Source organism: Ptychodera flava, chromosome 18 (assembly GCF_041260155.1).
Source record: "Ptychodera flava strain L36383 chromosome 18, AS_Pfla_20210202, whole genome shotgun sequence".
In the NCBI taxonomy this organism is placed as follows: domain Eukaryota; kingdom Metazoa; phylum Hemichordata; class Enteropneusta; family Ptychoderidae; genus Ptychodera; species Ptychodera flava.
Genome location: NC_091945.1, coordinates 39,389,808 through 39,404,670, shown reverse-complemented (window position 1 = coordinate 39,404,670; position 14,863 = coordinate 39,389,808). Strand labels below are relative to the sequence as shown.

Here is a 14,863-nt window from a genome sequence, read left to right as displayed (position 1 = left end):
CAATTTTTGCAATTTTTCTATGTAAGACATACAAGAACTGATGAGAAATTTGGATCCAGGATAATTCCAGATGTTGTAATCACCGCCCACAATGGAAGGCATTTCACCATCTGTAACTAACTTAATTGCTGTTTACATTAGAATGATAACACTCACATTGTATTTTATTTTACAACCACAAGGTTGTAAATACCAAGCAGGGTTTTACATGACGCGCATTTCTGCGTCCTTTACGCACAAAACCGGACGCAGGACCCCTCAAAAACTAAACCACGCGTCCCTTGGGACGCAGAAATATCTCTTGCTGGTGTACACCTCACGAAGCTGCTGAACACGTAAAACACATCCCAGTAAACCTTACCGACCCCATACTTTAATGGAATGCTCCGTAGTGCATTGGCCTCCATTGTTTGATGACCAATGGTACCCGCGGAAACAAATTTTAATTACCGTAAAAAGTGACTTTCAAAATGTAAACTGATTCTTAATTGGTCGATTTCCTGTTTGCGTCGATTAACACATTGTTTATGCATCATGGCACGTCGTGTCAAACACCCAAAACAGGCCGATCTGCGAAAGTTTTTCGGCGGCCGTAGCAACCAGCACGATGCGGGTTTGGTTGAGGCCGAAACAGCAGCTACGCCATGCGATACTGATACATGTACATCAGGTCCCCCGGCCAAGTCAGCAAAATTACGAACATTCAACAGAAGTTGGCTCGATAGGTTTAAATAGCTTCGATATTCTGAAGAGCGAAACGTCATGGAATGCGATGTATGTTTGAAAGCGAATGTCACATGCCCGTTCACGGAAGGTTGTTCCAATTTTCAACATTCAACTCTCTCTCGTCATCAAGACTCGAAAAGTCATCTCACAAGTGTTAAAATCCTAAGCTTCAGGTCGCAATTTACTACTGCTTGCAAATCTGCAGAGGACCGGCAGTTGCAGGGTAAGAGTAACGAACTCGAGGCGTACGCTGCACAATTACGTACTGTTTACCTGATCGCTAAACGTGACCTTCCGTGCGATGTATTCACTGACATCATGCATCTACAGAATCTGAACGGCTTAGACATCGAATATTACAAACGTCCTCAGATAGTTATGGAGTTTGAAGAGTGTATTCAACGTGTGATCGAGAAGTCCCTGATTGATAGTATACATGCAAGTGACTTCATCGGTATAATGTTGGATGAGACTTGTGACATTACCGTTCATAAGAAACTTGCTATATATGTTCGATATATTCAGAATGGCGAGGCGAATGTTTCTTTCCTCGGTAACCAGCAAATTACAGATGCCACTGCTGCAGGGGTCGAAACCGCCTTGATTGAATTTTTGATTAGCAAAGAAATCTGTGACGCGGCCGTAGACAAAATATACGGACTAGGAACAGACGGGGCGCCGTAATGACCGGTCGTTTGAACGGGTTGGGTGCAAAATTAAAAGCCAGAAATCCCAACCTTGTTCAAGTGCATTGTGTTGCACATCGATTGAATCTTGCTGCTTCTCAAGCAGGCAGAGATATTGAATATTGCAAAGAATATCATAATATAATCCATTCATTGTATAAATACTTCAATGACTCTAGTGTGAGATATGACAAACTTAGAGAAATTCAAACTCTGTTGAATGGGAAGGCAAAACAAATTACTGAGCCTACATCTGTTCGTTGGTTGTCGGTTGAATCAGCTGTCAAGATGATTTTCATCAGTTTTGAGCCCATTGCCCTGGCACTTGCGAGTGACAAAAAAGGGGAAAGGCTGATGGGCTGTTGAAATTTGTCTCTAATTCATTGTTTCTGCTATTCACTGCCTTATTGATTGATGTCCTTACTGTGATTGGAATTTTGAGCCTTACATTTCAGAAAGATTCTGTCAACCTATCCCATATCAAAAAAGTGTTCAGTCTACTAGGGACACATTGAATACAATGACTAATGATTCACACACTGTCAGAGAAGTCTTTAATGATTTGGGTGATGTTCCTGGCAATGGTCAGAAGAACACATACAAAAACATTCAAATCACTGACAATCAGCCACTCAGACAGAGGTTCTGTAGTGTACGAGCAAATTATATCAACAAACTGCTGCATAATTTAGATAGCAGATTTCCAGATGATGAGATGAATATTCTGGAATGTTTTGATGTGATTCTCAACCCACACAGATATCCTGACAATGTGGCCAACCTACCTGACTATGGGGTCAACCAGCTTGATCAACTGTTGAATCATTATAACAATACACCAGGTATTGATGCTGATAGAGCTAGGGCACACTTTCTGTTTTACAAACACTTCACAAGATCTCATAGGGACGCACTGAATTTTGATATGTATATCAAGCTGTTGCTAACTGATTTTACAGAGGAGTATCCTGATTTTGCCATTCTTGCTAAAATTGCTCTTGTCATACCGTGTCCTCTGCCCCATGTGAAAGGGGCTTTTCAGTACAAAATGCCATCAAACAGAGGGCACGAAATAGACTCAATCCTCAAAGGCTTAATAGACTAATGTTCATCAAACTGGTTGGCCCCATCATAGATGATTTTGACTTCATGAACACTGCTAGGTTATTTGCCGAAGGAGCTGCTGGCAGAGTGTGAACTCAAACCTACTGGACTTGCTAGGTGAATGCCATTTCAGAATATGGAATTACTTACCTTCTTGTCAATTTGCCAAATTTGAATACTTCTTCAAATTTCACAACGTTGTGAACTTGTCATTAAAGTCATGAGATAATTTCAATCATGAGTCATGTTTCATGGATAGTGTTCTTTGAATTGATCAATGAGGGCCCTCAGTATGAACTAGAATTTTCATGCAAGAGTTATTTTAAGAAATGTGCAACAATTTGCCGTGTTTTAATACTAATTGAACACAGTCAAGACCATGGCATGGATAAACTATAAAACATTTTGTGAAATAAATTGGGACCCCCATATTTTGATGTAGGACTCCCATTTTCTAACACCAGGGTCCCAGGGACTCTCAAAAGTAAAAAGTGATGTAAAACCCTGCCAAGGAATGGAACATTTGATATTCAGGAGGGGTAGGGTCTAGAAGATTGATGAGGTAGCATTACTTTTTCACCAGATCCCTTGTACATTTTTTCCCACTCCCACCTTTTCTTTTTATCAAACCTTCTCTGTCTATTTTTTGTTGTTGACATTTGCTTATGTATTTAGGATCTGCTTGTCCCATTGCTATAGAAGTTGATATGCATGTTCCTAAAGATGACCTCCATGCCAGTACCTAAGTTGGAGACCTTATTTGCTTTTGTCATTGTTTTTCCTGGTTTAACCCTTTTCCTGCCAGACAGTAATAACTGTATCACTTCCCCATCAGCCAAGTCAGTAAAAAGCGGTATTGAGCCAAAACATGACGTATTTTCACCCACTTGGCTTGGTGTGTTATAGCATCTTTTGTCCAAAAAAAATCAACTTTACAGTATTATGTTTTCAACAGCCTTCAAATGTACAGTATTATGTTAAAATACGTCATATGGAATACGTCGTGTTTCATTAATTTTAACCATCTTGACCTGGTGGTGAAATATGGACTTGGCAGGAAAAGGGTTAAATATTTCTCGAATGGACCAATTCAAACCGAATGTGAGCACACTGTCCTTGACGGTATTTTTGATTACATGTATGTGCTGCTTTAGACTGAGTCTTACTTTGATTTCATCTACACAGAAAGTGTATTGCAGAAAGGAATAACAAAGCAGAACCATGGTGAAGGAAACCAAGTTTTATGACATTCTAGGTGTCAAACCCACTGCTTCTGAATCTGAGTTGAAGAAAGCCTATAGGAAACTAGCCTTGAAATACCACCCTGACAAAAACCCAGAGGATCCTGAGAAGGTGAGAAAGTTTTGTCCCTCCAATTCTAGTCTGACAAAAATTTTTTGAATGGTGGATGTAATCGGGTATGGACAGACGTGAAACATTCTGGTAAAAGACGTAAGACAAATGTAAACCAGTTTTACAAATTGATGAATGAATTACTTGCTTACGATCACACGAAAGGAAGACAGATTATTTGTAGCTTCTTTTGTTTTACAATGGCACTAGTTATTACTCTTTTCAATTTGTATGATTCTATGAATAGTGTTAACAACAGAACAATTTCACACGTCCCACCCTTGACGGTACCGGCAGCATTTAACTCCACCGACCCATCCAAAGAAATTGTAAAGGACACTGGACAGAAAAAATTGATATACAACCCAGTGTTGTCCTTATATTTAAAAGTAACCGGGTAATTTAAGAAAATAGACAGGTGGACTGCAAGGAAGCGAAGCGACCGAGCAGCGAGTGAGCGTGGCGAACGTGGGGGGAGAGGGGGTGTCCGAAAAATGAAATTTTGGAGTGGAAATGGTATTCTCTGGTGGCATCTGTATGATGGGACACCTTATGACGCCACATATTGTACCTCATTAATTATGTGCATATCTAATTTTGAGCAAGCCAATAGAGGTAAATGTAGTTGCATGTCTTAATGCTTAAGCTACTTCTGACAGCAATACAATAATTTTTTCTTTGTGTATTTTAGAGAGGTCCTAGAATGACATACTAAAAGTCCAATACAATCTAAGAGGTATAACATTACCTAATTTGTATAGATATAAACGGATAATGGGTGCAATACATTCACTAACAAAAGAAATATGTATATTGAATTGAGAAAATGCGATATTATGTTCAGGTAGAGTGTGCATTTATCTTATTTTTTGTCCAGGCAATATTTTTGAATACATTTTATCGCCCGAGAAATATTCCTAATTTGCGTAAATCAAGTATGGCTGCCACAGTTTTTCGCTTTTCACTGCATTTCACTTAAAAATTATATTTAATCTACACAACAAGTAGTTTTTGTTTCCACTCTGTATTGAATGTATAGAATGACAAACAAAATGACTAGTAAACTCTAAGAGGAAGAGGTGAGACAGTGCATATTCAAATAAATATAAAACTTAGTAATTGGAACAAAATCGTTGCTGTTAATAGATTTCTTAAAAAATATTGAGCAAATTGACATTTTATTCAAGCATTTTGATTATTTAGTGTATTTTTCTGTGTGTGTGTGAAGGCAATGCATCATATCATTTAAGATTCCTCATTTTACATAACTGCAATGTGCCCCTCCTACCACTTTACTTTTCCCTTTCTTTCACCTATAAATGACTATACATAATGTTAAAAACAACCGAGATCATTAGAAATGTTTCTTCATTGTAAATTTTAGTAGGGTCATGGAAATTAAATACCGCAAGTTTAAAGGCCTTTGTTAGCACGAGATTGTCTCATCAGAAAATTTACATACTGGATTACAATGTCAATTGAAAACAAAAGGCTATCACACCTCCATAATCCTCTTACAGACTAGAACAAAGGCGATCCCAGGGATCGCGAAAAGTACCTTTAATAAAGTTTAATTTACCCAAATGCTAAATGGGTCATAGATGCTATACAAACCTGGTGCTAATAAATGTATGATTGTAGTATATAGGGACAGACTATAGGATAGAAATTTTTTGACAAAATGTCATGTGACCTCGATAACCTTTTACCTAAAATACACGATTATGTCAATAAATAAGTAACCACAAGTGCTATGTCCTTTATATTTAGTAGGATGGGAGACCTTATGACAACACATGCTTTACCTCGTTAACCCTTTTCCTGCCAGACAGTAATAACTGTATCACTTCTCAATCAGCCAAGTCAGTAAAAAGCGGTATTGAGCCAAAACATGACGTATTTTCACCCGCTTGGCTTTGTATGTTATAGCATCTTTTGTCCCAAAAAAATCAACTTTACAGTATTATGTTTTCAACAGCCTTCAAATGTACAGTATTATGTTAAAATACATCATATGGAATATGTTGTGTTTCATTAATTTTAACCATCTTGACCTGGTGGTGAAATATGGACTTGGCAGGAAAAGGGTTAATTATGCCCATATATAATTGTGGGCAAGCCAATCGAGCTAGAGGTCTGAATTTTGGCATATATGGATTAATTAGCAATACACTGTTTTTTTTTCAAAATGTCGCGTGACCTTGATGACCTTTGACCTTGAATATGCATATATATGCGTAACTCAGTAACCAGAAGTCTTTACGCTTCAATTTGATAGGATAGTAGACCTTAAGATGTCACATCTTGTACCTCATTTATTATGCACATATATATTTCTTGGCAGGCCAATACAGCTAGAGGTCTGATCTTTTTTCCCGATTTAGAACCATAACTTAGACATGCCTCTTGTTTCAAAATGGGAACAATGACATAGACCTATGTGTCCATAGATCTGAACATATACACTCCAGTGATACTTCTTAATGACCACATTTCCCTGCCCCATCAAGACTAATACTCCTATTACAAGTGGGGACTATGTCATTGTCAATGACTTGTTACTTCTAGAATATACAGAATATTATCTCACATAGTGAGTGTCTGAATATTATTCTGAATTGTATTCCAAAGCACATTCTGAAAGGACTCTTCTGGAATAAAGTAATATTTAAAGCCTAATCACTTCGCTCAATGATATTGCCTATTGTATGAAGGATTGGAAAGGATGCGAGCATCGTTGCGGCATATCATGAGCAAAGTAGCCTTTTAACACAATGTACAGGGAGGGAGGGTGGGATAAAAAAACAAAAACAAAAACAAAATTAAAACAAAAATAAAACAAACAAACCAAACTTTCCTTTCCGCTACCGTCATGACTTACAAATGGTTCCTTAACAGTGTACCTCCTAGCTCCCTGCGTTCTCTGCCCTGGCTGTGTGAGGAATGACATTTTGTGTTCCCTGGGGACTACTTTATACTTGTTGTATTCATGAATATTTATGAGTTCACACCTGGCGGAATATTTTCGCTATGTGCTTAGGCTTTGAATAAAGTAATATTTAAAGCCTAATCACTTCGCTCAATGATATTGCCTATTGTATGAAGGATTGGAAAGGATGCGAGCATCGTTGCTTCATACCAAACACAACGTATTCCTTTACTGAAACCTAGTCTACCATAAACTCTCAACCTCCCAATCCTTATTCTCCCAATCCTAATTCTCCCATTCCTCACTCCCCATCCTCACATCGATATAAAATAAAGGACATTGAAGAAATCATTTCACAAAAACTTCCCAGCCATTATACTATACCCTGACTTATATAACCTCCGGTATCAATCTGTCATAGATAGCGGATGCAATGAACTTGCCGAATAATTCGCATGACAAATTCTTCTGACGTGTCACAGGAGCTGGCGATGGGTAGTCGTAACAATCCCCTTTAAGAGCCCTTGCACGGAGTTCCGTACTCCGATACTTTTACCCCTTCGGAGAGCCAAAGGTAAAATGGGATTACCTGGCAGAATTTCAGTCAACAAATGCTAAGCTGCAAATGATTATGTACTTCTCCTGCAATGAACACATTTAGGTTTCTGAAGGTCAAGTCATCATGGGAAACTTACTCCTTCCTGCCAAAACTGCTTCTATGAAGAAACACGCGTGTCTGATCCCCGTCTGGGGCGCCCTCTGGCTTACCAGGTAAAGGTTATCCGACGCTAAACACTGATCAACTGTATAATACATCTTTCAGTTTGGAAAGCCAAACTGAGCAAAAAGCCCTTGTTAAATTTATAGAGGGCACCCCCAGACAGGATCCTGCAACTGGCAGGCGGCCGTAAGGCCAGGGCTTTTAGTATTCGCCCCCCTGTCTAAGGGAACCACTACTGAGAAACTGCAATCTATTTTGCATTTACACTTTAATGATCTTCTGCAAACTTATACCACAACAAAATTCCCTCAGGAATTGACACAACTGATAAAGAACTTCAACTCTGTCGCTGAGATGTACTACTCGTCCAACTCGTCGAACTTTTTTTTTCTTTTTCTGTAACTCCGACAGTTGGAGCCGCATCTACAAGCACATACACAGAAGGCAGTTTCACAACAGCACACCTCAAATGATTACAAGTTTCCTCTCCGAAAACTGCAACGGTGGGCATTACATACATCACCTTACTATAAGCTTACGTTCAATCCCTCACAGGGAGAAATCCGTCACGATTTAGCCATGGCCGTGGCCGTGACCGTGACCACAGTTACTACATCTTCCATACTCTCACAGGGAAGATAGGGTGGGCATCGCATGCAGCCACCTTACTGTACATTCCGTCCCTCACAGGGACTACATCATTCCCTCGCAGGGAAGACAGGGTGGGCATCGTATGCAGCCACCTTACTGTACATTCCGTCCCTCACAAGGGACTACATCATTCCCTCGCGGGGAAGACAGGATGGGCATCGCATGCAGCCACCTTACTCTACATTCCGTCCCTCACAAGGGACTACATCATTCCCTCGCGGGGAAGACAGGATGGGCATCGCATGCAGCCACCTTACTCTACATTCCGTCCCTCACAAGGGACTACATCATCCCTCGCAGGGAAGACAGGGTGGGCATCGCATGCAGCCACCTTACTCTACATTCCGTCCCTCACAAGGGACTACATCATTCCCTCGCAGGGAAGACAGGGTGGGCATCGCATGCAGCCACCTTACTCTACATTCCGTCCCTCACAAGGGACTACATCATTCCCTCGCAGGGAAGACAGGGGGGCATCGCATGCAGCCACCTCACTCTACATTCCGTCCCTCACAAGGGACTACATCATTCCCTCGCAGGGAAGACATGGTGGGCATCGCATGCAGCCACCTCACTATACATTCCGTCCCTCACAAGGGACTACATCATTCCCTCGCAGGGAAGACAGGGTGGGCATCGCATGCAGCCACCTTACTCTACATTCCGTCCCTCACAAGGGACTACATCATTCCCTCGCAGGGAAGACAGGGTTGGCATCGCATGCAGCCACCAAATATACATTCCATGAAAGAAAAATAGTGGGCGTTGTAAGAAACTGTGCAAGAAACTCATAGACTTCATATATTACTCGTATATATGCATTTTCAATTCTCTCACATGAAAATAATGGGACAACTGTGCCCAACGTGGGCTAAACTTGCAATAGTATAATTTGCCGTACAGCTAAAATGAGTAGCCCACTGCCAGACACAAATTGTAATGATGAAGAGCTATGTCACTGTCATCATGGGTGTGCATCCATGCTGTCATATGGTCTGTGTAATATCTGACATAAAATCCATCCACAATACTCGGCTCAGTCTAAAAATACACGTACCTGAACGCTTTCTTTACCGGGATTGGACATCCCACTAATGTCGGTGGACGCCATACCGGCAAACGCTCGTGGCACAGTAAGGTGAGCTGAGTGCCCGGCACAGGTGGCCATGAACGTAGCAACTGCCAGAACTAGTCGTTGAGTCTGGGTTTCTCCATGCGCTGAAATGCTGGGCATGGCAGTCGCCGAGGTTGCACTGTTGGTATGAAGGGTGGAAGCTGAAACCATCCTGAGCTCGTTGTCGTCGGCGCCATGGCTGTGTGAGGAATGACACCTTGTGTTCCCTGGGGACTACTTTATACTTTGTTGTATTCATGAATATTTATGAGTTCACACCTGGCGGAATATTTTCGCTATGTGCTTAGGCTTTGAATATACAGAATATTATCTCACATAGTGAGTGTCTGAATGTTATTCTGAATTGTATTCCTAAGCACATTCTGAAAGTAACTCTTCTGAAAATTTCACATTCTTTGCCACTGCACCATCTCCCTAATACATACTGATGACCCACGGTGTCCACTCAAGTCTCACTTTGATTTCTCACTGTTAGGACGCGCCTACCTATAGTGCCGTGTGAATTGTTCAACACTGACTCGTTCAACGATGTCGTTAAACGGCAACAGCACTTTTGGGGATTCCAATACTGATATTACAAGCCAGACACTGCCAGGTGGCCATGCATAAGGCCCGTTCTCTTTCAATCACTCTGTTTCCAAATGGCTGTCCGCAAAAATCAGAAGACTTCAAACAGTAGTTTACTAATGACGTACTAAGTAGCGCGGTTTTCCGCAGTCTCATTGTGCATGCAAGCTAATTAAAAGCTGCTAACTTAGTAACTACCGTACCACTGGTCCCTCCAGGGTTAGAGGTATACCGCGGGAGGTATTGGCGGTACCGCCTATTTGAAAATGACCTCTTAGCCAATTCCTTATTTGCAAATTTAATGAACTTTCCTAATTAAGGACATTTATTTGTCTTAAGTTGACAAATTGCTTTGTACATTAAAGATACTATGATGCAGCATTATTTAAAGTCATTTAACATTTTTACTTCAGCCAATTCCTAATTTGCATATTTAATGAGAACATTTCAGTTAATTCCTAATTTGCATATTTTAATGAACTTTTCTGATTGGGGATATATACTTGGATTTATAATTAATCTGTGGTGAATATTATTCATTATGTTGATCATAACACTTTCAAATTTTTAATGAAGTTGCAAACATGTGGCAAAGGTTCAAATTTACACATAACTGCAATATATTATGAAACACGAGAGCATTTTCAGTTCATATCTGGTTACATCAGCCAGTTTCAAATTTACATATTTAAAGCTTTTCCTGCCAAGTCCATATTTCACCACCAGGTCAAGATGGTTAAAATTAATGAAACACAACATATTCCATACAGTGTATCTTAACATAATACTGTACATTTGAAGGCTGTTGAAAACATAAATACTGTAAACTTGATTTTTTTGGACTAAAGATGCTATAACATACCAAGCCAAGTGGGTGAAAATCTGTCTTGTTTGGGCTCAATACCACTTTTTACTGACTTGGCTGATGGGGAAGTAATAGTCTAAATACTGTCTGGCAGGTAAAGATTTAAAGAACTTTCCCAATCAGGGACACAAAGGGGTAGTTATCTGTGGTGACCAATTTGAATCCTTCAGCATTATATTCAGTCTTTCCTATTACAACCCATTCATATTTTATTTATTGTCTTCCACAGTTCAAAATGATTTCTATGGCATATGAAGTGTTGTCTGATGAGAAGAAACGTAAGTTATATGATGAGGCTGGTGAGCAGGGTATCAAAGAAGGATCAACAGGTGGTGGTGGATTCTCTTCCCCTATGGACATCTTTGATATGTTCTTTGGTGGGGGATCAAGACGTCATCAACGTGAAAGACGTGGAAAAGATGTTGTTCACCAGCTTAGTGTTTCATTAGAGGACATGTACAATGGTGCCGTAAGAAAACTAGCCTTACAAAAAAATGTCATATGTGACAAGTGTGAAGGTGCGTGGTTATAAAAGCAAATTTGTGTTTGTGTGTATTGTGTGATGTTACTTTGTTTAAAACGAAAATTTAGAAACATACATCATTGCATGGACTGATTGTGAGAGAGATGACCTCATTACGTAGTATAAACAGCATTCTTGAGGATGCAAATTTTATAATAGTGCAGGCCACTCTCGGAATCAGAGTTCTTACCGCGCGTTCGCTCACAAGTATCTCTGGCACAGGCAGATTAACCACTCTTTTTTGGGAGTGGAAATTTAGCCGAGCGGTTCTCTCTGTGGCCTCTCAGCTAGGCGACTGATGCCGTGTGTTGTGGGTTCGAATCCGATTGAAAACTAGCCGTATATTCATGCGACCTCGAGGTCACTGGAACGTCAAATCAATAGGAGACCTAAATTGTGACTATGGACGGGTTCAAGGATATGTAAAACCACCTTTTTGCTCTTTACGGCAAGGTTCAATGTCGGTAAGGGCGTCCGCGATTTGAACCAACTGCCATGATTGAACCCCAGCACATGACCAATATTACTACGCATATGTCCACTATCAAAGTACAGCTAGAACGCTGAGCGGCCGTCACCTACACACTAACTTCAGCACAATGCAAATCGATGAGCTCACGTCGCATAAACAAATGCACGTCTCACAAACTACTGTCAAATAGTGAAATAAACAGGGCATTTGCTTGTAAGTTTGATTTTAGTATCGATGACACGGACTGTGAAACAAATAAAACCATAAACGCAATTGGGTCAATGGTAAAACTAAAACGATGTCAGATTGCTCAGCAGTGGTGATAGTGAAACAGGTACAGAGTAGTGCATTTTCTGTGCATTTGATCGTTAGCAAATCTTTGTCAACTTTTAAGACTTTTAGGGCATTTTCTTGCCATTACGTTGGTTCGTTTTACAAACACGACATGATCATTTGTTGAACTTGGAAACATCGCACTCGGACTGAACAGTGCACAGTGTAGCATCTGTGACATCGTGACACCGCGCCGAGCGGGTACTGTACTGTCGGTTGTTATTCTCTATGCATCGTGTAATTATTTGTATCAGTTGCATCGCATTCGAACCAAAAGTGAGTACATCGCAATGACAGTTGCCTAGACCCTATACGTCGCTTACGGCCTCCGTGTCTCCGACCCACTCCCAAAAGTGGGTTTTGCGTAAGTTTAGAAGCGCAGCTGAGCACATTGCTTTGTGTACCTAGCCCTGCACACAGGTCTGTTAGTCCAGTCAATCTAAGCCAAAAAATTGCAACAGAAATTATTTCTTCACCATACATTTTGGAAAGGTCCTAGAAATAAGATACTAAAAGTATAATAAAATCTAAGGGGTACAACAGTGCCTAATTTGCATAAATGTAAAGGGGGCTCATGGGTATAAAATTGTCGCTGATAGAAGGTTTCTACTTAAAATATGTGGCTAAACATGATTCTGATACAGGTGTTTTGGCTTATTTGCCTCGTTTTTGGTCTAGGCAATGTTGATGGAAATATTTTGTCGTCATACAAATATTCCTCATTTGCATAAATCCAGTATGGCTGCCACAACACTTCACTTTTCTTTGTTTTTCTCTAAATAATAACTATTTTTAAGCTACTACTGACAGCAATAGAATAATTTTTTCACATTGTATTTTAGAGAAGTCCTAGATTAACATACTAAAAGCCTAGTTCAATCTAGAATTGTAAACAGAGCCTAATTTGCATAGATGTCAAAAGATTATGGTTTCAAACTTAGTGCTGATAGAATGTTTCTGGGGAAAAATAATTGGCTAAACATGATATGTTATGCAGGTTTTGGGGTTATTTGCCTTGTTTTTGGTTTAGGTAATGTTGTTGGAAATATTTAGTCGTCATGCAAATATTCCTCATTTGCATAAATCCAATATGGCCACCACAACCTTCACTTTTCTTTGTATTTTTCCCAATTAATAACTATTTTTAGCTCACATTTGGTTATACCAATGTGAGTTTATCGTATAGGCTGAAGTCGATGGCGTCTGTATGTATGTGTGTATGTATGTATGTATGTATGTACGTACGGTATGTCCGTCAGCATCAAAAACATGCAAACCACTGCACGTTTCAGCTTGATATTTGGTGTGTGGATGCATCCTGGGCTATAGATGGGATTTTGTTCAAATGAAGTCTGCATTGCCAAAATTATGCAAATGAGCTTACAAAATGTGAAAATGGTTAAGAATAAATAACTCAAGAACCGCTTTTTTGATTGCTTTGAAAATTTGTGTGCAAGTACCTTAGGTGAACCTTATACAGTTTTTACCTTCTCGTGTCTATTTATAGACAGAGAAGGTATTAGAGTTGAAAACCAGTATGCTGCTGTCAAGTACTTCCGTCTGTCAAGACTTCCGTCTGTCAAGATCCGTTGACGTCATGCCATTGTGATGGGTCATATCATAAACTGGTGGGGGTGTTCATGGCTCAGGTTGAGGTGTGGGAGAACGATTTTGAGCTGTGACAAAAATCAAAAGGGACTTAGCGGCATAGCCACAGTGTTAAGCCTTTCTCCAAGGTTTCTTAGTTGACTACAATCTATTACAGACTACTGAGCTGACGTTAGGGGTACTCACTTTGTGTTTGCTCACTCTGTGAGTGCTAGTGTTTGGTACTGAGTTGCATGGATATCCCCTCATGGCCTCACGTGATCTTGGCCTGTTGCATAATCTGCAGAGTCTGAAAACTGTCATTGTGTAAGCCTGTCGGCATTTTCCTTGCATTTTTTCTCATTTAATTTTGCAAAATATCGGCGAGTACCTCAATATTTCAAGATAACCCTTTCTTCCCAATTGTTTCCTGGAGTTTCAGAGTCATATGAACGAAAATGAGTGAAAGTTTTAGACAGGAAAATCGGACGTCGGCCATGTTCAATGTTTACAGTACAATCAGAAGTTTACGTGGAGGAATTAACCAACAAACACTATTCATGATGCCCGCCCTCTAGAGGCAGACCCTCCTATATGAAGTACCACATTTGATGCTTGTGGAAAGCTTGACCACTCAATGGAGCATTTAAACTTTTAGGAAATGACAAACTGAATAAGAAGTATTCAGAAAATGTCAAATACTGCGGAAAAATGTGCAAATATTCAATATAAACAGGTTAACTGACTGGTCAGCTATAAAAAACAATGAAAATGTTTATGATCAAAAGTTTTTGAGATGCGCACATTTTAACAAATACAGAAATTATTAACATTATAAATATAAGACCAAACTATTTTTTCAGGGATGGGACAGGTTGGAAATGAGGGGTGAGAGACAAAGGCACTCCTATTGCTGCATGTGGATGCAGCCACACCATTTCATTTACAGCATACTTATTCACTGTGTTGTGTTCAAGTTCCATATTATACTGACTGTCATACAAGGATAACATGAGCAAATAAAATCAAATTAGAAAAGGATCAATGCTGTTGTGTGGATTTTGCTGAACATGGCTGATTTTAATATTTCACCCTATATATTTGGTATCCAGCAAAGGCATATTTTGATGTAAAGTCAAAATTAACACTACATTGCTGACAATATATTTTACCGTTTCTGCATGAACTTTTCTTTTTAAATTATAGTATAT

General features: G+C 39.8%; 1 protein-coding gene across 1 annotated transcript in view; it reads left to right on the top strand.

Moving 5' to 3' along the window:
- LOC139117571 (dnaJ homolog subfamily A member 1-like) overlaps positions 1-14,863 on the top strand; it is an 88,566-nt gene that overhangs the window by 26,947 nt on the left and 46,756 nt on the right. Inside the window, exons 2-3 of the mRNA XM_070680800.1 lie at positions 3,702-3,869; positions 10,967-11,255. Coding sequence (XP_070536901.1) covers positions 3,738-3,869; positions 10,967-11,255 — 421 coding nt within the window. The 5' untranslated portion in view covers positions 3,702-3,737. The remainder of the gene's footprint in view (positions 1-3,701; positions 3,870-10,966; positions 11,256-14,863) is intronic.